We start from the raw sequence: 25,810 nt of genomic DNA on the forward strand, positions 1-25,810 counted from the left end.
CCTTCTACAAGTGTCACCTTCTCTATTAGTTACTTTTCTAGTTGCTTTGGTCAAATACCTGACGTGAAGCAACTGAATGGAAGAAGGATTTCTTCTACTTAGGGTTGTGAGAGGTACAGTCCATTGTGGCAGGGAAGGCAGGCAGCTGACAGCTCTCTGGTAGAAACAGCACAAGTAACTACTTGCTCATATTTCAGCACAACCAGGGGAGATATCAGACAAGAGCAGGGCGGGCTATAAACCTGAAGGCCCACCCAGGAGAACACCTCATTTTTTTTTAGCTAGGCCCTAGCTCCCAAAGGTTCACAAACCTGCACCCACCAGCTGGGGACCAAATGTGCAAATCTATGACCCTACATGGGACATTTTCCATTTAAACCACAATTTCCTAGCTACCCTGTGATAGTTTTCAGTTTCAGTTCCTCTTCTGTTTTTCCTTCTATTCATTTCTTCTCTTTCTACTAGTCTGAGAGATAAACATTACAAATTCTATTCCTGCCCACATGTGCATCAGTAGTTCTTTTCAAGGCTGTCCCCTTGAAGACATCACAGACATCATATTTACATTTATATTTATATATGTTCTCACACTGTAGCTAGACAGGCCTGGAACTGACTAGGTAGTTCAGACTGTTCTCCAAGTTGCATCAATCCTCCTGTCTCCATCTTCTGAGTGCTGAGATCACAGGTGTAAGCCACCACACCAGGATTCCAATTATCTTTGCTTGTCTAACACACACACACACACACACACACACACACACACACACACGCACTAACCATAAATTTAAAGGTAATACACCCCACTTTCCTTTCAAATGACACATGATCTGAAAATAGTGCTCTCTCCCCAGTGCCTTCGGTTTTGATCATCTAATGTTGGAGTTTACCAGGCTGTTACCCTCCAAATTAATCATTCTTACACTGTTGCTTTTTTTAATTTAATGCTTGTATTTTGTTTACACTGAAAGATAGTAGAATAAGCCACCCAAATCATGTCACTTTGGCATAAGGATTATTTTGAGGTGAGGGCAAATTAGATTTAAAAAAAAAATCAAAAGCGGGATTTCCCCACACATACATATAAATGCAGGAAATGGATTTACAAACACGTTCCTCCTGCCTTCTACCTGGAAGAGCAGAAATGAATCACCAGATACCTCCAGACTCCAAGCCAGAGCCACAGGAATCCAAATTGCAATCTTTGTCAACTGGTCCTGCCTGCTGTCAGCTCTCCATATCTTTCCCTTCCCACAATCTGCCACCCAAGAAGCTCCTCTCCCTTTGTCTTGTCATTGCTTCTTAAACTGTTACTCTTTTGTCAAGATGCTGCACAAACCCACGTCCTACCACCCGGTTACTCATCGCTCACCGCCCCACGTGTGTGCCTTACACATGCTGGGAGGAAGAGTCTCCTCTCCTGGCGAGCTGTCAGCTGCTAATCTTATTTGCAGGGTCCTGGCCCGGCCCCTAGAAAGGCTAGAGGGAAAATAATTCTTTTCCTGCCTTACAACACAGTAACTTCAAGTTCTTCCATGCCGTGCACACTTCCTAGCTTCCCTTAGACATAGTCCATTTCATGAAACTTCCATCTATTCACTACGCAAACTGTACCTTCATGTTGACTCTGCAAGCACTAACTCTCTGCCTGAAAGTCCCTTTATTTCCCCCTTATTCTTTTTTTTCCTTTTTGATTTGTTGAGACAGGGCTTCTCTGTATAATTTTGTAAGCTTTGTAGACCAGGATGGCCTCGAACTCACTTAGATCCGCCTCAGTCTCTGTCTCCTGAGTGCTGGGATTAAAGGCAGGCGTGCGCCACCGCCGCCGCCACCACCAACGGGCTTCCCCTTATTCTTAGATAATAACTTCATTTAGCATAACACTCCAGTTTTCTTGAATTCTCACTGGGCACCTGAACATATCCTCCAGCATCCCCTGGCATTTATTTGGCTCATGATGGTCTGTTACCAGCATAGAGCTCTGTTAGAGGTGATCATCTTTTCCCTCTGGCTGACTTCAAATCACAACTATCCTTCTACAGATCTCCTTCATTTGAGAGCCATGATTGTCTTCCCAGCTACAGCTGAAAGCCATCAGCTGCAAGCTTCCCTTGCCTGCTTTCTTCTTTGGGAATCCCCTCTCGATAGACAGTGGCTGTGCATTCCCCATTGCCTCACGGAGGAAAGGCTCACAGCTTTGGCTACTATGTCATTGTGTGTGTGTTCCAAGTTCATCAATTCTCCATTGGCGTATACTCTCTACTTTAGCTCAATTAAATTTTTACCAGTGGCATACTTTCAGTTTCAAAGAGTTCAGTTTTGTTTGTTTTATTCAATTTTGCCCATATGATTTAATTTCCTTTGTCAAGGACATTGTCTTTAGTTCATTACACAATTTTATGTTAGTTAACTATTTTCTGCTTTCTTACATGGTGTCCTGTTATTCTTGCTTCTTAGAGTGCTGAACTGGCTGCTGAGTAGGAGACACTCTGATGATTTCACTTTCAGATTAGCTTGACTTGCCCTTCTGGGAGCCCCTTAAGTTCTGAAATGGGATGGAGATCACCTGTGCTCCACTTGAGCCTGGGGATCTCACTGACCTTTGCCAGACTTAAGTTCCCTTCCCTACAGGGACTTGCCTGATGTCACAGACAACAGCACTTTGCCTGAGGATTTTGATTTTTGTGGTAACATCTTCTCCTTTCCCACCTAGAACTCAGGAGATGCTGGTGCTCCAATGAGGAGTCTTCATCCCCACAATACAGATGGAGATTACCTAGATTTTGCACAAGCATACACATGGTATCACCTTACCCAAGAAGTGTGTCATCTCCCAGGATCGCAGACCCCTCCATCAAGCACTGAGCCAGTGTCGTCAAAGGCAACTTTTTCTGGGAAGGAAACAAATGCTGTACTGAAAACGTTTGGTTCACGTCCTCCAAAGGGACAAAGTCAAATGCTTGAAAAGACATTATATTAAAATAGCTATGAAACATCTGACTTTAAAACATGTTTAATCCTCAAGTGCTCATACGTGTCAGAGTTAAGAGATGAAAAAAAATGGTAAATTAATCAATATGCTACTTTGGAAAATGGAAGTGGGATAACAAAAAGGAAAAATAACAGACTATTTCATAATCATGTTCACAAAGTTTTGAGCAATGCATTCATTTCCCCCAAACACTCTTTTTTTGAAAAGTCTACCCAACCTACTTTTAAAACAAGACATCACATACTCAACAGAGAAAAGTGCTCATGTACGATTACAGCGCACAGCAAAACCAGTGAGCTCATGAAAAGGCAACCCGGCTCATTAGTGACTAAGGAAACCCAATCAGTCATCCAAACAACGAACTGCCACTCTCACACACCCACACGGATGGCTCTATTTAACGTTTATTTAAATAGAAAATAAACATTGGTTTAACATTCAAAGAAGGGCATTCTTGTAGTTTTGGTTGTAAGCCCAGCCTTTAACTGCTGAGCCATTTCTCCAGCCCTAGAAGGGCATTCTTGTTGGAAATTTCAAAGGTCCTTCACTGTGGCAAAGTTCAGTAGTAGCTTCAAGACTACCCAAAACTACCATTCCACTTTGGGGTACAAGCCCCTGCGAGCTACAAACAAGTACCTGAACAAAGCATGTTCATCAGTGTGACTGCCATCTCCCTATTACAACCAGATGGCAGAAACATCTCACACATCCATGGGCTAAGAGAATGTTGTCTATCTGTGTGAAGGGACATCCCTCAGTCTTCACCAGATGCCATGATGGTGCCCAGTTTCTTGTGCACCCTTTTATTCAAATTCTAAGCATATCTTAGCTTGCTCTTGCATCGTGTGCGTTCATTTTTACTATAGCTTCATAAACATTAGCATATGCTATGCTTAACTGTAAAATGTTCCCCACTGGTTCATGTGTGTGAACAGTTGGTCCCATTTGGTGGGACTGTTCTGGGAGTCTGTGGAACCTTTTGGTCATGGGATGGCAGATGTGATGGTGGTCACAGTCCACCTGGGATACACATTTGATAGAGGTCAGCCCTCATTCCAGCCGACACTGTATTCTGATACTCTGACATGTGAACAAGTCACAGCACAAGCCCTGCTGCCAGCCACGCCTTTTCCCCACAATGGACCAATGTCCTCTGAAACCATGAGCCAAAACAACCATCCCCACTTAGGTAGTTTGTCACTGCGACAAGGCTAGTAAGCAAAGTGTCATTCTTCACTCTAGGCCTTGTCCTCCTGCTTATGTGCAGGTGTCTTTCATACCATTTCCTATTATTACACCTAGAGCCTTTAAAAACTAGGTGAATCACTGAGGGAATGACAACGTACTTAGACAAGTCCTTTACTAATGGTTTAACTATCCCTCTAGGGAAGAGATGAAGATGAATCTCAGGGCTTGGATTCCAAGGAAGAAGAGGGTGTGAGCATTCTTTTTTGTCCCACCTGCTGGCTCCCAAATAACCACAAAGAGACTTACTATTAATTATGAAACCTCCAATAATCGCTTAGGTTTGTTCTTAGCCAGCTCTTATAACTTAAATTATCCATGTCTATTAATCTGTGTGCTGTTGCATGGCTCATGGCTTGTTACCTCTCCTGCACATCCTGCTTCTTCTGCATCTCACGGTGTCTCCTTGTGACTACGCCCCTCTTCTCGGCATCCTCTCTGTCCCCAAAATCCTACCTACTGGCCATTCAGCTTTTATTAAACGAATCGAGTGACAAATCTTCAGAGTACAAAAAGATGATTCCACAACAGGAGGGGTAATAAAACAACTGATATTTTTTATTCATGTAGATGGTTTAGGAATCAAGAAATCAGAAGGAAGCCATCAGGGGCAAAGAAAGAAGTGAGGTGGTACCTTAACATTAAGAGGGATGGGACAGCCCACCCTCAAGATAGCAGGTGGGATGGAAGCTAGTGGGCTGTAACCCCAACAGGCCAGAGTTCACATCTACTTCTAAGGAAATGACCTGAGGTCAAGGTAGGCAGTCCACCTAAACAGGTTCTGTAGCCACCTCATAGCTACCACCATCCACCACCCAGGTCTTAGCTGCTTTCTCCCACTCTCTGCCCACCCCATCTCATATATACGGACCCCCAGCTGCTAAACTTGTTCCCCTCTGTTACCAAGGATCCATGTTGGTCCTGATCCTGGTGCAGCAGATTTCAAGTCAACCAGCAGTTTTCAGGGACAAAGATAAGATATTAAAATGAACTTGTCCCCAGCTCTGGAGTTCACATTAAAAACTTAAGGATAAGACAAGAAAAGACAGAATGTCCCCAGGTTCAGATGGATCAATCTGTCATGTCTGAAGTGACTGTTCTTTCTAACATTATCCTGGGTTTAGGAAGCATGGTTTGTAAGATGGCTCAGGTATAAAAATCTCTCTCTTACATACATGTATCTGTATTTGTATTCTCTCATGTGAGTTGGAAAACTGCTTTCTACTATCCTGCAATTCTCTGTCCTACAAAGCAGCTTGTGTGATTTAATCCCCTAAAGGCTAAGGCATCTTGCTCTGACCATAGTTGCATTAAACACCGTGCAGTCATTTACAAGTACTACCTCATTAAACTCACAAATAACCCCACAGGGTAAGAAATCATTGCTATCACCATTTTCCAAATGAGGGAGCCAAGGCTTATGAAGTCAATCACTCACTCAAGGTCAGGCCAAAGGCAAAAGCAACTTCACTTCACTGGAGACTCCAGGCTTGACCTGAGAGCCCTCTCACTAAATTGCCTGGTATTTTAAATTGGTGGGCTAGCGTGTCAGGCAGATCCTGTGCCTCAAATACTCTTGGACTGCCTGTTCCTGACATTGGTCTATTTTTATCACCGCCTACCGTGTAACAGGCCCTGTTTCAGGCACTGAGAACACAGCTGGTGGACATCAGACCCCTGTTCCCATAGAGCTTGGTTATCAGTGACAGAGATCAGTCATCATGGTGCTTCGGGCACTAATATGCACTGTGACAAAAATGAGGCAGGGTGACAGGCTGTGGCAAAGGAAGAAGCCCTGGGTTTTTGGGGTTTCTTTGATGATAAGGTGGAGACTGAGAAGAGCAATGAATTAAAGTCATTGGCCTCAAATGCTTGGAAAGAATTGCACACAGAGGCCAGAGCAAATTCAAAGGCTCTCATGGACAGGGATGCAGCTCTCAGAAATACATCAGTGCCACTGGAGGAGAATGAGAGAAAGATAGGACAAGAGCTGAGCACAGAATAATGGATGGGGGACTCGTTAAAGAGTCCAGCCTCTGCTCCACAGTGGATGGGAGCCCTTTGGTAGGACAGTGGCCTCATCTCATACCCATGTTAGATACCTGCGTGGGAGGGAGAAGAGATGAAATATGGAGAGGAAGAAGAGTGATGGAAACCACCATCACATGACAACCACAGGGACCAGAGTGGATCACTCCAAAGCGAAGGAGACATTCACAGAGAAGAGCCAGCAGGGTTTCTGGGAAGCCTGCCTGAGGATTCTGAAAAGGGGAGAATAAAGGATACCATCTGGGATGGAGGCTGAGTCAGTGAGTAGATCTTTGCTAGACCCTCCTAGGAAGGCTTCCAAAACTGTAGGTCCTGTGTTCCTGACTCAAAGGCCATTAGTCTTCTCAGATCATATCTCCCTCTGGGCAATATCAGCTCTAAGAGTCAGTGACCACTCAGGTCCTTCTCTTCTGGCACTCCGTATCCATTCAAAGCACAGTTGAATATTCTGCCAGCAGCATCTTCAGGTATGCTGGCCCTTCGTTCCCTGTGGTGTCACCTAGGTCATGCCCATATGTATCTACTTGGGCCTCCCTTCTACCATGCCCACCATGATAAGCAAATGGGATGCCACGGCACCTTTAAGGATGAGGTCCAAGTCCTAGCCCTGACTTGTCAGGTGTACCCCAAACTCCTGCAGCCCCTACTTATGCCACTTCCCTCCTCTTTCTCTGAAGCTTACAGATCTGTTAGCTAGGATACACCTCAAAGGCTCTAGGAATAAGCCACTGTCTGCTAACTTGACGACGGAATTGACTTGACACAACTCACAACCTAGCTAAAACTTCACATATTAGGTAATTCTGTCTTACCCCAGGAAATTATGTTAGTGTCATTTCACTGTCAACCTCTAAGGCTGGTTTCAAACCTCCAGCAGAAACATTAAAATTAAACTCTTCTATTTTGTTTTGTCTGTCAACAAGGTCTTCCATAGCCCAGCCAGACCTCAAACTCACTATGCATCCAAGGCTAGCCTGCAGCTCATGATCCTTCATCCACCTCCAGAGTGTGGAGGTTACAGGTGTGTGCCACCACACTTGGCTCTCAAATGAGACTCTTGAAAGAAAAATATACTACACTTAGAACCAGTTATATTGCAGCAAAAGAAAGGATGTAGGTCAAAGGTTACCTGAGCTCCAGGTCCCTATCTGGAACAACAACCCAGGTTGTTGACCACCGTTGGTCAAGGGAGCTCATATCCAAAGGCATTTTGCAAGCTCCTCTTCAGGACTACTCAGGACCACCCTACTGAAATTTCTGACACATGCTTGATTATGTCTATAGATATTTTCCAGAGCTGAGGAGGTTTTATTTATATCCCACACAAGGGATTCCTACTAAAAACAGAGTTTGAACATCCCCAATCTGAAATCCCCAAACCCAAATGTTCCAAAATCTGAAACATCTGAGCACTGACCAGAAGCCATCAGTGAAAATTCCACATCCGGCCACATGTGACAGTGAAAACAGAGATGCACCAAAATATTAAATAACATCATGTTCAGATTGTGTGTAATAGATGACATGAAACAAATTTCATGTTTAGACTTATGTCTGAGCCCCAGGGTACCTCACTATGGACTCACATGATATTCCAAAATTCCAAATATTTGAAATCCAAAACACTAAGAGTTTGGGACAAGAAAGAAAATGAGGGCTAAAGCAACGCAGGCTGGTGCTGGTACTTGTGCAGGAGACAGAAGGAAGCATGGGGCACATTCATTCAGTCTAGGCCACATTCGTTCATTATGTGACTCTCAACAGCCAAGGCTAATATCCAGTCAGGAATAGGCAGCAAGGAATGCTGCTGCTGCTGAACTTAAGAGCTCACCCAGGGTATGGTGCCTCCCATGGTGGGCAGTTCTTCCTGCCTCTGTGGAATTAAGATAATTCCCACAGCATGCCCAGGTCCATCTCCCAGACAGATCATTCTGGATGTTGTCAGGTTGACAATTATTACTAATACCATCCTAGATTGCAAAATACCCATGATAAAACCAACACAGCTCAGTCAGTGAGCACTTGTCTTGCAAACACAATGTCCTAAGTTCAATTCCCAGAACCTTTTTATTTTGTTTTTTTCAAATAAATGCCAGGTGTGGTGGTGCATACCTATAATTCCAGTGCTGGGGAGGCAGACGCAGGCAAATTTCTGGGGCTTGATGACCAGTCAGGTTAGCCTACTTGGTAAGTTTCAAACCAGTGAAAGACTCTTGTCTCAAAACAAGGAGAGAATGGTTGAATGGTTTCTAAGGAACGCCACCCAAGGTACACATGCACCACACCCCCAAGTGAACTCCCCCATGCACACGCGCACACATACACACACATACACACACACACACTTACTTCTACAAGTATCTTTTGCGCTTATGTGGAACTGGAGTAGATAGGGGAAAAGAGGAAAGACAAAAAGGCTGTTTACACCACTTACTGCTGAGTATGAGAACATTCACGGTGCGTGCTGTTATTGGAATCAGTTAAAAAGAAAGGCATGGGAGCAGCTTTATCTAGCAGGCATTCTCTGTTACCTCATTACAGTAGAAACAACTTCCAGAGTCTGTCTAGATCCCTGGAATCATCAGTGCTCACGGTACACTGCTTTCTGTAGACTGTTGATACTACTAAGGCTGAATCAATAAAAGGTGTCCATGGAGGGTAACACTCCCTCAGAGGTAGGATCGTAAGCACTTAAGCATGGTCCTGACATCCTGGGGTGCCTGCCCCAGGAAGGGGGCCTCACCTTGGATGGGAAAGGTGATGCTTCAGGCAGGGATAAAGAGCAAAATCTCCATCACAGCAGGAATAAGCACCAAGGCTGCTTGGCTGACTTGCAGACACATGAGTAGCCTGGGAATCAGCTGCCCTGGGGGTGGGATGCTGGGTGCCAGGACACAGGTTTTAAGCTGCCTGGGCTCAGCACAGGGTACTTACTGAGCGCTTGTCGGCCTCTGCTCCTTGCTGGCCCTGTAGACACGCAGTGAGCTTCTTGTGTGTGCTGTGGGACACTTGTTTCACCAGTTCTAGGCGCTTCTCCACCTGCATGGACAGTGGGAGGCACAGTGAATCAGAGGTCAGGAGTAGATAATGGTGACCTGTTACCACAGACGCAAGGATTTCTGGACAGAAAATGCCCAGTGTTGGAGAGCTAATGGGTGGGGGGAACCACAGCCTAGGGGCTCCCCTGGTACTCACTGACTCTTTTCCTCACAAATCTTATCTAAGCTAGTATCTTAGCGAGATTACCTCCTGGATACCCTCAACTACCAAGCCCCACACAGGCTAAAATAAATATATTTGCATATGGCCCATACATATCCCATGGTGTATCTGCAACTGACTCTGGGATACTCACTGTGCTTCATACAATGCAAAGCTTGTGACAACAGCTCTGACATTGTCTTATTTAGGGAATGGCAGGGAGAAATGTCTGCACATGTTCAGTACTGAAGCATGTCACCCAAGTACTATGTGGTTGGTTAGAACCACAGACGGGGGCTTACATCTCTGGAGAGTCAAAATAGAAAGCACTGTCGAAAAAAATAGAGTTTCACTCCCTAAGAGTTTTCATGGGTGTAGCAGAGGCATGAAAGCGAAACATCCTTGGGGTCTAATAGGCAAGGTAAGAGACAACCTACCTGGAGAAGGTCTTCACTCAGAACTTCAGTCTTTTCTGCCCTACAAGGAAAATGGAGAAAATGGTCAGCAAATACATGCATACATTTATACATACACACATATACATGTTAATACACGTTCACATTTATATGTGCATATGTTAACACATACACACATTCACACATACATGTTAACACATGTACACATTTATATATACATGTATTAATACACATATATTTAGATAAGAACACAGTCTAATAACAAATTCTGCTGTTCTTTCATAGCAACTCCAGAGAAGCAGACAAGAGTAGCAGAAACTCTAAACAGGAGAGGATAAAGACAATTCTAGAATTTTCCAGAAGTACTAATTAACTAGCATGCCAGCAAAGCACAATGTTCAAGGTGCTCTGGAGTGTCCTACCACAGACTTGGACCTGCATCAAGGACAATAATCAGACTTCTATTTTTTTTCTTAAGAAGACTGCCACACCCAAGCATTCAGTCTTGCCTATAACAGCAGACAAAAATAGCAGGATCCAAAGGCACAATTTATAAATAGCAAACACAAAGATAGTACTGAATCCTAGCAATGAATGCAGAGACTCTTGTTATGGCTTGACTATCAAGCCATGTTAGAACCTAGTTGCAGCTGACATAATCAAAGCAGAAAATGACAAGAAAATGAAATGCCTCTCCCTCAAAAATTCAGCGAGTCAGGCATGGTGGCATTTGCTTTTAATCCTAGCACTCAGGAGGCAGAGGCAAGTGGACCTCTGAGTTTGATCTACAGTGTTCTAGGCCAGCCAAGGCCACATAGTGAGACCCTGTCCAAAAAAATAAATTAAAAAAGACCAAAACCCAAACAAATAAAACCCCAGCAAGAATGCATTAAATAAGGTAAATATACAAACATAAAATCTCTCCACATACTAGCAACAGACCCTTGAAAATATTCTTAGCAATGGTTTCAGGTGATTAAGTTCTTAGGTATCAATCTATCAAAATACATAAAGAGCCTGAAAGCTATGTGTGATGATTTGAAGAAGAATGACCCCTATAAGGTCAGATGTTTAAATATTTGATGCTCACTGGTGGCTCTGTTTGGGCAGGTTTAGATGGTGTGCTCTTGACAGAGGCAGTATTCCCTTGGAGGTAGGCTTTGAGAGTTTAAAGACTTGTGACATTTCCTCTCTGTGCTTCATGCTTGCAGTTGTAAACGTGAGCCCTCAGCTTCCTCTCCTACTACCATGTCTTCACTCCACCGGCATGGACTCTAACGCTCTGGAAACATAAGCCCAAATAAAACTTTCTATAAGTCATCTTGGTCACAGTATTTTATCACGGCAATAGAAATGTAACTAATATATCAGGAAATTCCAGAGTGGTTATGAAATAATTGGCAGACTGTCTAAATTAAGTAGAGAGACATAGAATGTCTGTGAACTAGAGAACTCAGTAGAGTGAAGGTACCAATTCTTCCCTAAAGTGCTCACAGCAGGACGTACTGTAGAGATAAACAAACCAACTCCAACGTGGACAGTACCATGAAGAAAAAGGGAAATAACTAAAGCAACTCTAAAAGCAAAATAAGTTATAGCACTCACATGACCGGATTTTAAAATTAAATAGCCAGGAGAATGGCATTGACAACAGGATAGAATGTACCAGCCAGAAATAGATCCAAACTTATGACCAAGTAATCTTGAAAAAGGAACAACAACTATTTGAGGAGAAGAAAGCATCTAACAAACTATCATGGAGCACAATATGCAAAAGGTGTGAATCCTGGCCTTGTGCCATCTATACAAATTAATCACAATAGACTATAGGTTTCAACAGAACAGAAAAATATGGAATTTTCAGGCAGAGAAAGAAATGTCTGTGACCTTCATTAGAACTGTGGGCTCTAAGTGATAACATTAAAAGCATTCTGCATAAAAGAAAAAGAATTGACACATCAGACTTCTAGCAAAATGAAAAGCTTTTGCTCTATGAAAAATCCCGCTAAAAGATAAAAGAAAACCCACAGAGAGAAATATTTGCATATCACATGATAAAGGAATGATATGAAAATTATATACAGAATTGTCCAAGTCAGTAATAAGAAAAAGAATCTACTAAAATAAGCACAGAATCGGGACTACGGCTCAGTGGTACAGCATTGGCCTGACAGATACACAGCCTTGGGTTCTATCCCTGCTACTGAAAAAAGAGGCAAAAATAATGAACAAGGAAATAAAACGTTACCAAGGAAGATATGCAGTTAGCACACACACACACACACACACACACACACACACACACACACACCCCAAGCTCTAAAGAATCTGACACTGAAAAGTTAATGAGTTGTTGGGGCATGGGCCAGTGAAGAATCACTGGCAGTTTCTTATAAACTGGAACGTACACTTGCCATGTGACCTAGCAATGTTGCTTCAGAGAAATGAACTTCATGCATCCTATACTCATAAACACACCTCTGAACAATCAAAATCTGGGGACAACCTTTATGTCCTCCAGCAGGTGAAGAGGTTCTGGAACATTTCTATTAAAGAACACTATCCAGTCATAGGAGTGGAATACTGACACATGTCATCACTCAGTTCAAGGTCAAAGCATATGCTCTATGCACAAAAACAATCAACAAAGGGTTATACAGACAATGACTCTATTTACAGAGCCTTCTGGGAAAAACTCAGCTATAACACTACAACCAAAAGCTTTGATGGTGACTCCTAGCATGGGGCTGGAGCAGGTTTGCCTATGATAAGGCAGCATGAGAAAGTTTTTTTGATTTGTTTGTTTGCTTGCTTTTTGTTTTGTTTTGTTTGAGATAGAGTCCCTTTGTAGCCCTGGCTGGCCTGAAACTTGCTACAGAGACCAGGCTGATTTTGAACTCAACAAGATCCACCTGCCTCTGACTTCATGCCCAGCAAGGAGGGAAAGTGGTGGAATTTTGTTGCAGAGATGTCATCATAGACTAGCATATGCATTAAGATTCACAAACTACCAAAGACAGCATACTTAAAGTGAGTTTTAAAAGTACAGCAGAGGCCGGGCGGTGGTGGCGCACGCCTTTAATCCCAGCACTCGGGAGGCAGAGGCAGGTGGATCTCTGTGAGTTCGAGGCCAGGCTGGACCAACAGCCTCCAAAACAATACAGAGAAACCCTGTCTTGTAAAACCAAAAAAAAAAAAAAAAAAGTACAGCAGAAAAATCTCATTAAACATAAAACTGTGATACCAGACAATATCCCAGAAGTCCAGGAGAGGAAGTAACAAAGTTAATGTTCCAAGTTTCTGGCATCATTCTTCAGCAAGATTGAAGTGATGACCTTGATTATTTTAAGCTGAGACTTATTTTACATTCAAGAGCATTCCTGGTATGTTAAAAGTAGGCTATGGATCTACTAGAGGCTAAATAATTAAAAAATAACTAAAGCAAAGCTTAACCACTGCAACATAGGGAAACTACAGTGGTCAGTGAGGCAAAATAGAAAAATGAAGCAAAAAGATAGTATACATGAGATCAAATATATCAGAAAACACACTCAGATGAAACATTCTAGTTAAAATCAAAAGATGGAATTATTTAAATAACCTTTTGCTGTCCTGTGACATGGAGATCCTGCTGTTTGGGATCTATAGGTTTGTCCCCTTCACATGCTCCAACAGTTCATAGATTCGGTGGATGTTGGGGTGGCCAACACGTAGCTCTTGTTCTGGGACTGTGTGGTAGCTCATCTTGCTAACTTTCTGTCATCATCACTACCAGGATGAACTCTCCAGCACTGCCTAGGCTAGCTAACCCAAAGCAGCCTGCAGCAAGGAGCAGGGCCAGCTCTCCTGCTCTCAGGCCCTCAGATCTGGGTCCCCTTCACTCATATAGCCAGGGCCAGCTCTACTGTTTTGCCCAGGAAAGGTGCAGGGTCCTGTCTCCTGATTGTTGTAGGGGGCATATGAGGTGGTGCAGGGTCAGCTCTCAAGTCCTCAGGGCTAGCTCACCTGCAACCCCCAATAACAGGGTTAGCTCTAATGTGCTCCCCAGGTTGGGAGCAGGTCCCATTCTCCTGTGGGCTGTAGCTGGGGTAGGGCAGGGCTAGTTCTCTCACTTTGGGCCAGCTCCCAAGCCTGCCACAGGTAGCAAGAAGCATTGGGGGAGGCACAAAGATGTACACCCTACATAGCTCAATGCTAGTCAGAAAAGCTGTATCTAACAGGAGGAAGAGACTTGAAGAGAAAATAAAACAACCACCACACACACACACACACACACACACACACACACACACAGCTATTTCTAAAATACCAAACTTGAGAGGGAAATGGCAAGCAAATCTCCCTTTGCCGTTTATCGGCAGCGCTGCTGATGGAAGTTGAGATTTCACCCATGCTAGACATAGCTGCATCTCCAACTATTTGTAATTAATCATATTGACTTTAGGAGAGAATGTTGCAATATAATGATTTAAAAAACTATCAGTCACTTCAAAGGATTACAAAATAAACAAGTCAAAGCTGATAAAACTTTGGGAAATACTAACCATGCTGAGATATCAGCAAGCACCACCATTCTATTACAGAGACACAGTAAAGATATAGGGGGGCTTGAACCCATAAAACAATAGGATGTATCTGACAGGCATACATAAACTCCAGGCCTAGTGGTAAAGAGAATAAACTCTGTTCGTGAACATAAGAATGCATTTCCAGCCACCACAGATAATGAGTCTGCCAAACACTTCTCAGCATATGTGAAAAGACAGGCAGTGTTCTCTACAACAATACTTTATATTGCAATAAAGAGCAAGGTGAAAGGTGAAAGACAATATATTTGCTTGGGCTATAGCTCAGTTGGTAGAGTGTTTGCCTAGCATGCACAAAACCCTGGGTTCCATCATTGACAATGAGAGTGATGGTGCACACCTGTAATCCCAGCATTGAGTGGGTAGAAGCAGGAAGACTGTACGTTCAAGGTTATCCTCAGGTACCAAGGAAGTTTGAAACCAGCCTGTGATTCAAGAAGCCCTGTGCATCTTGCTTCCCCTGGATTGCAAATTTGAAGGCACTTTTGTAGAGTTTTTTTTTTTAAACCTAATCTTATCAGCAAAGTGGCACTTAAAATGCACACTCCCAGCTGCTTATTTTATAAGATGAAATAATACTGGAAAAGTATAAACAGAATAAACAACAATAAAGATGAAGAGATTAAATTAGAAAATCTTGTGAGTTAACTTTTCAAAGAGACTAACAAAAAAGCAAACCTTTACAAGATTCACTAGGGAAACAAAAAACGAGAGAAAGGACAGAAAAGGATGTAGAACAGACACGGGTGCTGCAGCAATTAAAAGATTAATGAGACTCTGGAATGACAGGACTCATAAATTTGTACAATCTGGACCAAAGGCTTAGGAAAAACAAAAGCAAGCTAAAACTGACTTGAGAGTCAATAGACAGCATGGACAGTCCTATCAACACGGAAGACATTCAGACAGCAACTAAATATCTTTCCCAAAGGAAAACACAAGGCCAAGAAAGGTCCTTAAAAAGTCTCTCCAAATGTTCACAAACTACTTTGATAATAATGGGAAAAGAATCAAACAAGTACAGTTGATTCCTGTATTAGTTGCTGCTAATATAGCCCAACTGCTTGACAAGGAAGGCGTGGAGCCAGGAGTGTGAGGCAGCTGCTCACAGTGCTGTAGCCAGGAAGCAGCACAGACAGGAGGTGGGAGCTTGGCTGTAAAACCTAAAGGCCTGTCCCTAGTGAGCCATCGCCTTCAGCCAGTCGCCGCACCTCCTGAAGGTTCCACACCTTCCCCAAATAGCACCGCCAAGCTGGGGAACAAGTGTTCAAACACAGGAGCCAGCGGTGGACATTTCATATTGAAATCACAATTCCCAAACTAGAAAAGGGCAGTACACGGAAAAATAAGGATTTTAGCTCAGTAATGACACTGGGCCATAAACTGGCACATTGTGAACAAGTTAGATTAGCTGCTAGAATGCACACATGGTCTAACCTCAGAAATCTTTCAGTGTAATTAATCATACTGCTTAATTAAATGTCAAAACCAAGACTATCTCATAAATGAGAAATATTTAGCACAATCTAACCCATGTTCATGAAAAATACCAAAAAAAAGGTGAATGGAGGGTTAATATAATCAAAATGCATTATAAATATGTAGGAAATTTCCAAAGGTTTTTGTTAATTTTAAAAATTACTTACTACACAAGCATGAGGATCTGAGTTCAGACCCCAGATCCTAGATTTACATGGCCAACTTCACTCATTTACAAGTGCAACCCACCCTTCAGGACCCTATTTCCAGACAAAGTCCTCAGGTGCCCAAACTAAAACCTGGAAGTGAGTTCCAGGACAGCTTGAGCTGTTACACACAGAAACCCTGTCTCAAAACACACAAACAAACAAACATAGAGAAACTCCAGGACACTATAAAAAGACCAAACTGTCAATAGTAGGTATAGAGAAAGAGGAAATTGTAGATCAATAGAAGAACAAACCCATAATCTAAGGAAAGTGATGTCTGCTACAGTTCAAGAGGTATACAGCACATCAAGTAGGACCAAAAAAGAAACTTTCCATGTCATATAGTAGTCAAAATACTAACTGTACAGAACAAAGGAAGGATACTGCCAGCTGCAACAGAAGAAGATCAAGTCATGTATAAATGTAGGCTCATCAGAATGATCTTTCAGCAGAGTCTATGAAAGCCAGGGTCATCTGGAAAAAAATAAAAATAAACAGCAACTCTCAATTTAAATGACCCAATACCTCAAATGGACTTCACAGACGACTACAGAACACTCTACCCAAACACTGGGGAACGTGCATTTTTCTCAGCAGCTATGGAAATTTCTCTCTAACTGACCATGTATTAGGAAGCAAAGCAAACTCAACAAATACAAGAAAAGTGAAAACACATCCTGCATTCTATGAGACATGGGTGAGTAAGCTGGATTTCAACAGCAACAGAAAACCCAGAAAGTGCACAAACTCACAGAGACTAAATAACACTATTGAAAGATAACCGATTTAATTATGTTAGGCTATCCTTGCATCTCTGAGATGAAGCCAACCTGATGATTGTCGGCAGTCTTTTGTTCCTGAATTTAGGTTGCAAGTATTTTTTTGAGAATTTTTGCAGCTATGTTCATCAGAGATATTGATTGATCAGACTGATGTGGAAACTGACTACTACACCACAAGATTATAGTAGACGGCAGATGCAATGTCATCTAGGATCATCGAGGATGGAAGAGGAGGAAAGGACTTGTTTAACAAACAGTGTTTGACTTACTCCACCTGACTAACGCCATCAGCCAAGCAACCAGTCATACTGCCCTCGTGGCAGCATGGCTGCTCTACATACTCCAAGCATTTTCTGAGGAAGCTACCCAACTCTCACAGCTGCTTGCTACTGAAGGAAAAAATCTGTCTCCTAAAGGCCTTAGGACAGCCACTGGATTTAAAACAGGTTGGGCTGGACTTTTTTTTTTTAACTCTAAGACTCAGTTGTGTCTAGATGATTCTTAAATTGTATCCACTTCTAGAGTGGTGACAGTTCCCCTGGTTGCCAGCAGATGGGCCTGTAATGATTAGCCTGAACAAAGCAGGAAGGGTTACTGATCAAACATCCTTCTCTAGGCAATGTAGGCACATTAGGACAAATCACAGGGTATGTTAAGATGTCTTTTCTTGCCTACTTTTGACCTCTAGCTTTAGGAGAAGGCACAGAGAATGAAGCTGTGGCATCACTAAACCACTACTGTGGTAGATATGGAACCAAACACAGCAGCGATATCAAGGAGACACAGCTGGGGGCTTCTGGAGAGTGGCTGGATCCCAAAGGCCAGGAGTTATAAGGCCAGCCATGGCAATGAAGGCCAATCTTCTGTGCCTACTCCAGACCAAGAGCTCAGGGCTCTGCAGTCAGCACACAAGAGGGACACTGCATTCAGAAGCAAAGGGTCACAGAAGTTACCCAGGACCCATGCTTGGCAGAGCCTCACCTTGCCTGCCCACAGTCCCTGCCCAGGCAGAGAAACAGCCAGCATGCTGGCAGCACTAGCAGCTACCTGTTGTAATCACTCTAGCTAGCACCAGACAGGCAAACGGAAAGCATCAGAACCAAGCCCTGGAGCTGTGCAGCTAGAACAGCAAGGTAAGCACTCCCTTTTACTAGAGACACTCTGCTCAAGTGTGTTCCTGGAAGCTGAAGTTGAGAAACTGATTCGAAGGTCAGATGGGGTTTTAAGAATTGTGGAGCATGCCTGAGTGCTTGAGAAAAGGGCTCATGGGAATTGGAAGAGATGAAGGAGGCCAGGTGGCCAAGGGGAGTGTTGCTGTGTCCCCAGGCTCCAGTGAACAGCAGGAGGCACTGACCCCACAAAGAGGCCTAGCATCAGGCTGTGAAGATGGGTCTCAGTATCAACTTCCTACATGAAAGACAAACATCCCTTGATACCCAGCCCAAGCCTTCTCCATCATGTTCAAGAGATGAGTCACTGTGGTGACAGGCACTGTAGAAGTGACACTGGGTACAAGTCATGACTTTTTGATTTTCTTTTTATTTCACACTCAAGAGACTAAAATCAAAACAGGTACCAGGCAAACTGATCCAAAACTGGTGCTCTGTTCTATTCATAAGCCCAGAAGAACAACTGACACCACCCACAGAAACCTTGATTGTCACAGTGTCATACATATTTGGAAGTGGTTGGTCACAATGATTACCCAAGATGTTTCCATGAAAGAACAGCTCCCCAGGACACTATGAGGGGAAAAGGTTCTGTGGAGAGATGAGTCAGAGCAAGACAGGATGTGAAGTTCCCATTTAACAGAGTCCTACTGAAATATCCAAGGCATTGAGACGTCATGCAATGCAACCCATGGTTTAATATCAGCTATCCTACCATACAGAATGAAATGGAATCCTGTTATACATGCTGATGGGGGGTTACATGTACATGGTTTCACTGGCTTGTTCTTTGAGACAGCATCTTGCTGCGTAACCAAGCTGCCCTTAAACTTATATCCTCCAGCCTCACCTCCCAAGTACTGGAATTACAGGCACATTCCACCATGCCCAGTTCTAACTGACTTAAGGCTTTAAGAATGGACCTATGGATGACATATAGAAGACATAACATTGATTATTCCAGGATAGAATGAATAACAACCATCTGTTTTTAAAATGTATAATTTTCTTTAAAAGGGAAAAGGGAAGGAAGGGGAAGAGATGAGGAGAGAGGGAGAGCAGGAAAGAAATAGCTGAACAACAACAAAAAAAAGAGGTAGTGGGGGCAAGGGGTGAATAGAAGGATTCCTGGCATTGTCGCGGCTCACTAAAACCTGTCAAGAGAAACAGTCATCCTGGGCAGATTTAAACAGGAGAAAAAACCAGAAGGTGTCTATGGATGGTTTAAGAGAATCATGGGCAGGAAGCAAACAATGTTAAAGTGTGCACATATGTGTGTGTGGTTGTGAATGCGTGTGCATATGCACATGTGCTCACATTCATTTGTGTGTACATGTACCTGTGTGTTTGTGTGTGTGTGTGATGGTTTTGTGCAAGCAGAATAAACATGTCATTTGAGGCATGGAAAGGAACTAAACTCAATGGGAACACCTAGGGACAGAGGCCCATTTCCTAAAAGACCCTAAAGGGGATAGCTTAATTGCATGAACTCCTATTGAAATTAAGTGGTAAAATTGAATGTCATTTACCTCACATTGAAAGCTGTGGGAAACATTTTAACATGGAAGGCGGCACACAAGCATATCTATGAAAAGATAGAGTGACTGGAGAGATGACTCAGCGAGCGGTTAAGACTACTTGCTGCTCACTCAAAAGATCAGGATTTGGTTCTGTGTGGAACATTTTTAGGTTAACTTAATACAAGCTAAAGTTGTCTGAGAGGAGGAAGCCTCAATTGAGAAAATGCCCCCATAAGATCAGGCTGCAAGCAAGCCTGTAGGGCATTTTCTTAATTAGTGACTGAGGGAGGAGGGCCCAGCCCATTGTGGGTGGTGCCATCTCTGGGCTGGTGGTTCTGGGTTCTATAAGAAATCAGGCTGAGTAAACCATGAGGAGCAAGTTAGTAAGAAGCACCCCTCCATGGCCTCTGCATCAGCTCCTACCTCCAGGTTCCTGCCCTGCTTGAGTTTCTGCCCAGACTTCGATGATGAACTGTGATACGGAAGTATAAGTCGAATAAGTCCTTTTGTCCCCATGTTGCTTTGGCAATGGTGTTTCATCACAGCAATAGTAACCTAAGGCAGACTTCCCAGCACCCACATGGTGGTTTACAACGATCCATAACTTCAGTTCCAAGGGAACTGATACCTTCCAGTCTCTGTAGGTACCAGACATGCTAGCAGTCCATATACATACAAAGCAGGCAAAACACTCAGACACAGAAAATAAAAAGAAATAAATCCCTTTTGAAAAAGAGGCGCACGCAATCTGCCTTTAAAAAGATACACGTCATGGTAACCACCAGACCTCTGCTGCTTTAAAATTCCTATTCCTCTACAATGAACAGTGTGTGTATTGTACCATGAATGGCAAAGGTGGCCAGGAGCCAGGAACAGGGACAGGTCCCACGGTTACAGAGTGTCAATCTCAAGGTAAAGCAAACAGTGGCCTGACAGGTTGAGGGACAGGAGTGCAAGGAAGAGAATGTATCCAGCAGTACCCGTACACACGAGGATCTGCAAAGACGCTCACTGCCAAGTTGGGAGGGTCACGGCTAAAAAAGTAAGCGTGCAGAAAAATAATACTAAAAGAACAACTTAGACACTGGATTTGATAGGTAATAAGCAAACCAACTTACAAATAAAATACCTTCATGTCATTAGTGTTACCCGAGGGACTAAATTTATAAAGTGAAACTTCAAAGTACTGTACCAAAACCTAGTGCTAAAGTGGGAATTTTTATAGTGTCTAAACTATATGAGCATTACCTTAAATTTCTAATGTAAATCCTACCAACTCTGAGAGCTTGGACAGTAGGAACTTTCTTGGGGGTGCTTTCCAGTCCTGGATTAATATCTCCTTCTCAGAGGGAAAATGTCTAAGACTCAAATACCCCTGACATTTAATATAGTAAATTATTAGGTACATATTTCTTCCACCCTCCAAATAATTATGTTGTTGGTTTGTTTTGGGTTTTTGTTGTTGTTATTGTTTGTTTGTTTGTTTTTGTTTTTTCGAGACAGGGTTTCTCGAACTCACAGAGATCCGCCTGCCTCTGCCTCCCGAGTGCTGGGATTAAAGGCATGTGCCACCAACGCCCAGCCTGTTGTTGCTTTTTAATGTGGGGCTGAGGTTGAATCAAGGCCTTGTTTATGCACACCAAGCACCCACTTTACCACTAAACTCCATTGTTAGCCCTTGTATTTTTTCTCATGTGTGCATATTTGAGTGCAGTATAAAACTGTGCAAGTGTGTGCACATTTGTGAGTGTGCATATGTGCAGATGGGTGGGTGTGCACAAGCATGCATGCATGTAGAAGGGAAAGGTCAACATTGATATACTCCTCTATTTTTTTCCCCTATATTTTTTGAGGCAGTGTCTCTCGATGATTCTACAACACCACATGGCCAGCAAGCCTCTGCCTGTCGAGCACTGGAATAGGCATGTATTGCTACCCACAGCTTTTCTTTTTCACATGGGTGCTGAGGATGCAAACTCAAGTCTTCATGTTCACACAGCCAGCACTTCACCCACTAAGCCCCCTACCAGCTGTCATGTGGATGTAAGATGTCTCTCAGCTGGTTTATTCTCTCTCAGTTTATGATAGTTGGAGAGGGCTGGAAAGAAAGTTCTTTCTTTCCAACGGCCATGCATTTACTGTTGGTGTTAACTAACTGCTGCCACCAAGGGTTAAGTCATATCCCACAACTTAACTGTATGTCAGAATATGACTATTAGGAGGCAGGAGCTTTAAAGGTGTGATTAAGAGCAGGGTTAAGATGCAGCTTGATCCACTGACACTGAAGTCCCCACCAGAAGAGGAGACAGGGACAGATGGGCACAGAGAAAGACTATATTGGAGCTGAGACTATTCTATCCACAAGGTGGGAGAAGGGCCATAGGAGGAACGGCCCAGCTGACATCTGGAGCTTGGGTTTCCAGCCCAGGAAATGAGAAAAAATCATGTGTTATTCTACAACTGTGATAATGGAACCAGGGACTCACTATGGGACCAAGGACCAGCTGGGGCAGCCCACACAGGGGCATCTTTGTGCTTTTCCTTAAACTGCTGCCTCAGTAGTCTGAACAAGAATGATCACCACCACAGAGCCACACAGAATGGAGGTCACAGTGCTCCATCCCTGGCCACATTATTCCTCTGTGCAAGGTTGTATTTCCTTGTGAGAGCCACAGTGTCATCCCAGTTTGTGACTGACAGGGCAGATCAGCATCTTCCATGATTCCTGAAGAACACTGCCCCAGGTGGGGCTAAGTCACCTCTTTCTTGTGTGAAAATGGACTCAATGCCCTGACAAGGTCTTTTTCTGGCCCTTGGCTCTGGGCACAGGTATAATAATAAACTTATGGTTTAGGTCAATGGGAAAGAGGCTTGTAAACATAGGTCTTCAGGACACAACTCTGTAACACAGAAGATGACAAACATCCAGGGCATATTTGTGTGACTTGGAGACTTTCCCTAGGAAAGCCTATCCTGGGATCCTGCAAATGGGAATGCGGGGAATAACAGAGTCAAGGGTGATTAACGCCACAGCCCAGAGGCGATCTTCCCTTTCTTGCGCCCTCGACATTCTGATCAGAGACCAATATATGACTGGTCATTTCTCAAGATCCATGGGGGCTGGCTGCAGGGATACTCTGCACATCATACAGACCCACACAGCCTTCACAGAAAATAGTGTAGCGTCTTTACAGAACCCACACACAGCCTTGTGTGCATGTTTCATCATTGCTAGACTACTTAGGATCTGCCACACAACTGCTGTGTTGTTGTGTGTGAAACAATGATCAAAAAGGGAATAACCACCAAACTGAACATGTTCATGTGAGATGCGCACTTTTCAAGGTTCTGATCAGTGCTGGTTGAATCTGCCGATGTAGAGGATTGTGTGGGCTGTCATTTGCTAAAAGGATACAGTTCATCATTACCTACAAGAGACAGGAAATGTGTCCACATCCAGACAGAAAGTAACGCCAGAGCTTTTTCTTTGTCCTCTCCTCTCTGGTAGGCCTCCTCCGAGCCTGTGATTTCTTATTGTGACCTGTCACGTTGCCTTATGGATGAGCAGTGAACATCAGTGATCCCTCACCTCCATACCAATAAATGCATCTTTCTCAAGTGTGAATCAATTTACAAACCATACTGCCTTAGACATAAAGACATGCCACCCCATGTAAGTATGCCACCCCCAAATCTTCCAGTGTGGCAAATGGATCACTTTGGACAAAGCAAAGAAGTGACAGGTGTAGGAAACAGCCTTCTCCAAGTTGTACCTGTCTGCCAAAAGCAGAGACTCCTAAATACTAAAACTTCCATAAGTCCGTTCTGCAGAGAAGTTCGTCTAAAGCATGGGTGACAAGAGGAACTTATACAGACTGACCTCGATGACACAGCTTCTTCTCGCCATCCAGCAGAGAGACATTCCCACAGTTCTCTGACATAAGAGCCCCAAACCCTCTCCCCTAATCTTTATTGTTTGCTGGAGAGGCGGGCAGAGTTCTGAGACAGGCTGTCTCTGTGTAGCCCTCATTATCCTAGAACTTTTTAAGGAGGTCAGGCTGGCTGGGAACTCAGGGATCTGCCTGCCTCTGTCTCCTGAAGGCTGGGATTAAAGGTGTAAACAACCATGCCCTTCTACTTCTCATTTCTTCATATCTTGGCTAATTATTTTTGTTAAGATCCTTTATATAAGCTAGACGGAGGGGCTCACACCTATAATCCTGGTACTTGGGAAGCTGAGGCAGGAGAACTGCCATGCATTTGAGCCCAACCTGGGCTACACATACTCGTTGTTCATGTTCATAAATTCGGCTTTTCTCTTACAGCCTAATTTTCTGATGCTCCAGTGTGAGCTCTAAGAAAATAAAGGAAAAAGCTTATTGGGCTCTGTTTTCCCCCCAGACTCTGCAGTCTTCTTGGATGGGAAGCCGTGGCTGACTGAGATCTGAGGCTCACATGGGGGCTGAGGGTGTGCCTCTGGAGTGCTATGGCTATGATGATGCTTCTGAGGTTGGAGCTGAAGGGACAAACTTTCCCCAGAGTAACTTGCCAAGCCCTAGAGTGTGTAGGGTCAAAAGCACTATGGTGGAAGAGATGCAGCCCTGAAAGCCCCCACTGAGGGTCTGCCTTGTCCCTGTGCTGGGCCTCCCCATTCCAAGAGAAACCTCTCTCCCTTGAATCTATACTGAAGCCAGTTCTAGTAGTGGCTAGATTTAGCTGATCATTCGATAATAGTAATTACTAATTATCCTTGTTGATAGTACTAATAATCTTAGCTGATCCAGGAAAAGAAACATGTGAACATGTTCATCCTCCTGATGTTGTCTCCTATTTCCAACTCCTTCTCTCCTGTGTGTGTGTGTGTGTGTGTGTGTGTGATACATGGTGATACATGCTTACAGAGCATGCATGTGAGTGTGAAGGTGCATGCAGAGACCAGAGCAGGCATCTGGGTGTGGTATTCTATTGCTCCTCACCTCATTGTGCAAGGGGCTCTCTCTGAACATGCCGCTCACCTTCTGGCTAGCCTGACTAGTCAGCGAGCTCCCACTCTCTACCTGCCTCTGTTCCCAGTGCTGGGCAATGGGCTTCATAGGCAGCATGCCCAGCTTTTTACAAGGTTGTTGGGCACTGAAATTCAGGCCCTTGGGCTTTCACAGCCAGCACTACCCAGTGAGCCATGTCCTTTTGAGACAGGGTCTCCCACTGAACCTGGAGCTCACCAATTCAGCTAAACCAGCTGGTCCGTGGGCCTCACACCTGGCTTATGCCCAGCCTCTCAAAGTTGTCCTCCAAGTTTCTTTTATTTCCTTGAAATGTTTTTGCTCAGTGAGAATGTGTCCCCTTGGCCTTCCCAAAAAGTAACTGCTCTCAGCAGCAGCCCTGCTTTTGCCTTATCCAAGAATGCTTTGTAATGCGGAAGTAACATTTTACTTCTAGGAAGCCTTTCTTTTTCTTTTCACCTGGACGTACGTTTCCTTCATTTTGTAAAGTCCTCTTTCAGGACTACTTCTTAGAAACAAAGTTTGCATTCCTTCCTCTGTGGTGCTAAGCCCCTCAGTGAGCCCTGGACACCTCTGGACCCATAGCCAGATACCCCTGCCCAGGCCTGGGGAGCCAGTTGAAGAAAATGCAGTTAAAGTTGTCAGGTGAGACACTGAGAGGATCCTGCATCTAAATGCATAACCTTCTGTACCCACAGAGACAATCCCAGAACTCACCTCAGCCTCTGAATATGGGGCCAGCAGGAACAAGCCACCCCTAACCACACATAGTACTTCCCTTGAGTCTTCAGGAAGGCACCATTCTACCACAGGAGCTAACAAAACAATTCCAAACCCAATAGAAAAACCGAGCCCTGCACTCATGTCCCGATGTTCTGGATGGAATCCTCATTTCAGACTCTACTGTCCTGGTAGAACTTTCGCCCCCAGCAGGGAGAGTCTTGGAAGGACTCAGATGCCTTCATCAAATCACATCAGGCTAACATCTCAGCCTCCGGGTTGTGAGGATGTCAATCCCAAACAGAGAAGCCATGAAAGGGTGATCAACCAACACTTCTTAAGTCCTCCATGGACAGCCGATACTGATGAACAGGTGGGGGCCATGAGCAAGCCTTCCTTCATATGACATATAACAGCCCTGGGTGACTGCAGCAAGGTG

At 43.9% G+C, this 25,810-nt stretch overlaps 1 protein-coding gene across 7 annotated transcripts in view; it reads right to left on the minus strand.

Annotated features, from left to right (window-relative positions):
- The window catches only part of Arhgap44 (Rho GTPase activating protein 44), a 153,500-nt gene that overhangs the window by 64,385 nt on the left and 63,305 nt on the right, over positions 1-25,810 (minus strand). For 2 of the 7 annotated variants that reach the window (XM_040748862.1, XM_013111642.3), the window contains exons 1-4: positions 10,994-11,136; positions 9,925-9,964; positions 9,221-9,325; positions 2,815-2,891 (exon numbers count right to left, since the gene is read on the minus strand). In XM_040748862.1, coding sequence (XP_040604796.1) covers positions 2,815-2,891; positions 9,221-9,325; positions 9,925-9,964; positions 10,994-11,106 — 335 coding nt within the window. In that variant the 5' untranslated portion in view covers positions 11,107-11,136. Of the gene's footprint in view, positions 1-2,814; positions 2,892-9,220; positions 9,326-9,924; positions 9,965-10,993; positions 11,140-25,810 lie in introns of those variants that run through there. The other 5 variants (XM_005067853.4, XM_040748861.1, XM_013111641.3 and 2 more) reach the window with 4 other exon arrangements.

Source organism: Mesocricetus auratus, unplaced genomic scaffold (assembly GCF_017639785.1).
Source record: "Mesocricetus auratus isolate SY011 unplaced genomic scaffold, BCM_Maur_2.0 Super-Scaffold_100007, whole genome shotgun sequence".
In the NCBI taxonomy this organism is placed as follows: Eukaryota; Metazoa; Chordata; class Mammalia; order Rodentia; family Cricetidae; genus Mesocricetus; species Mesocricetus auratus.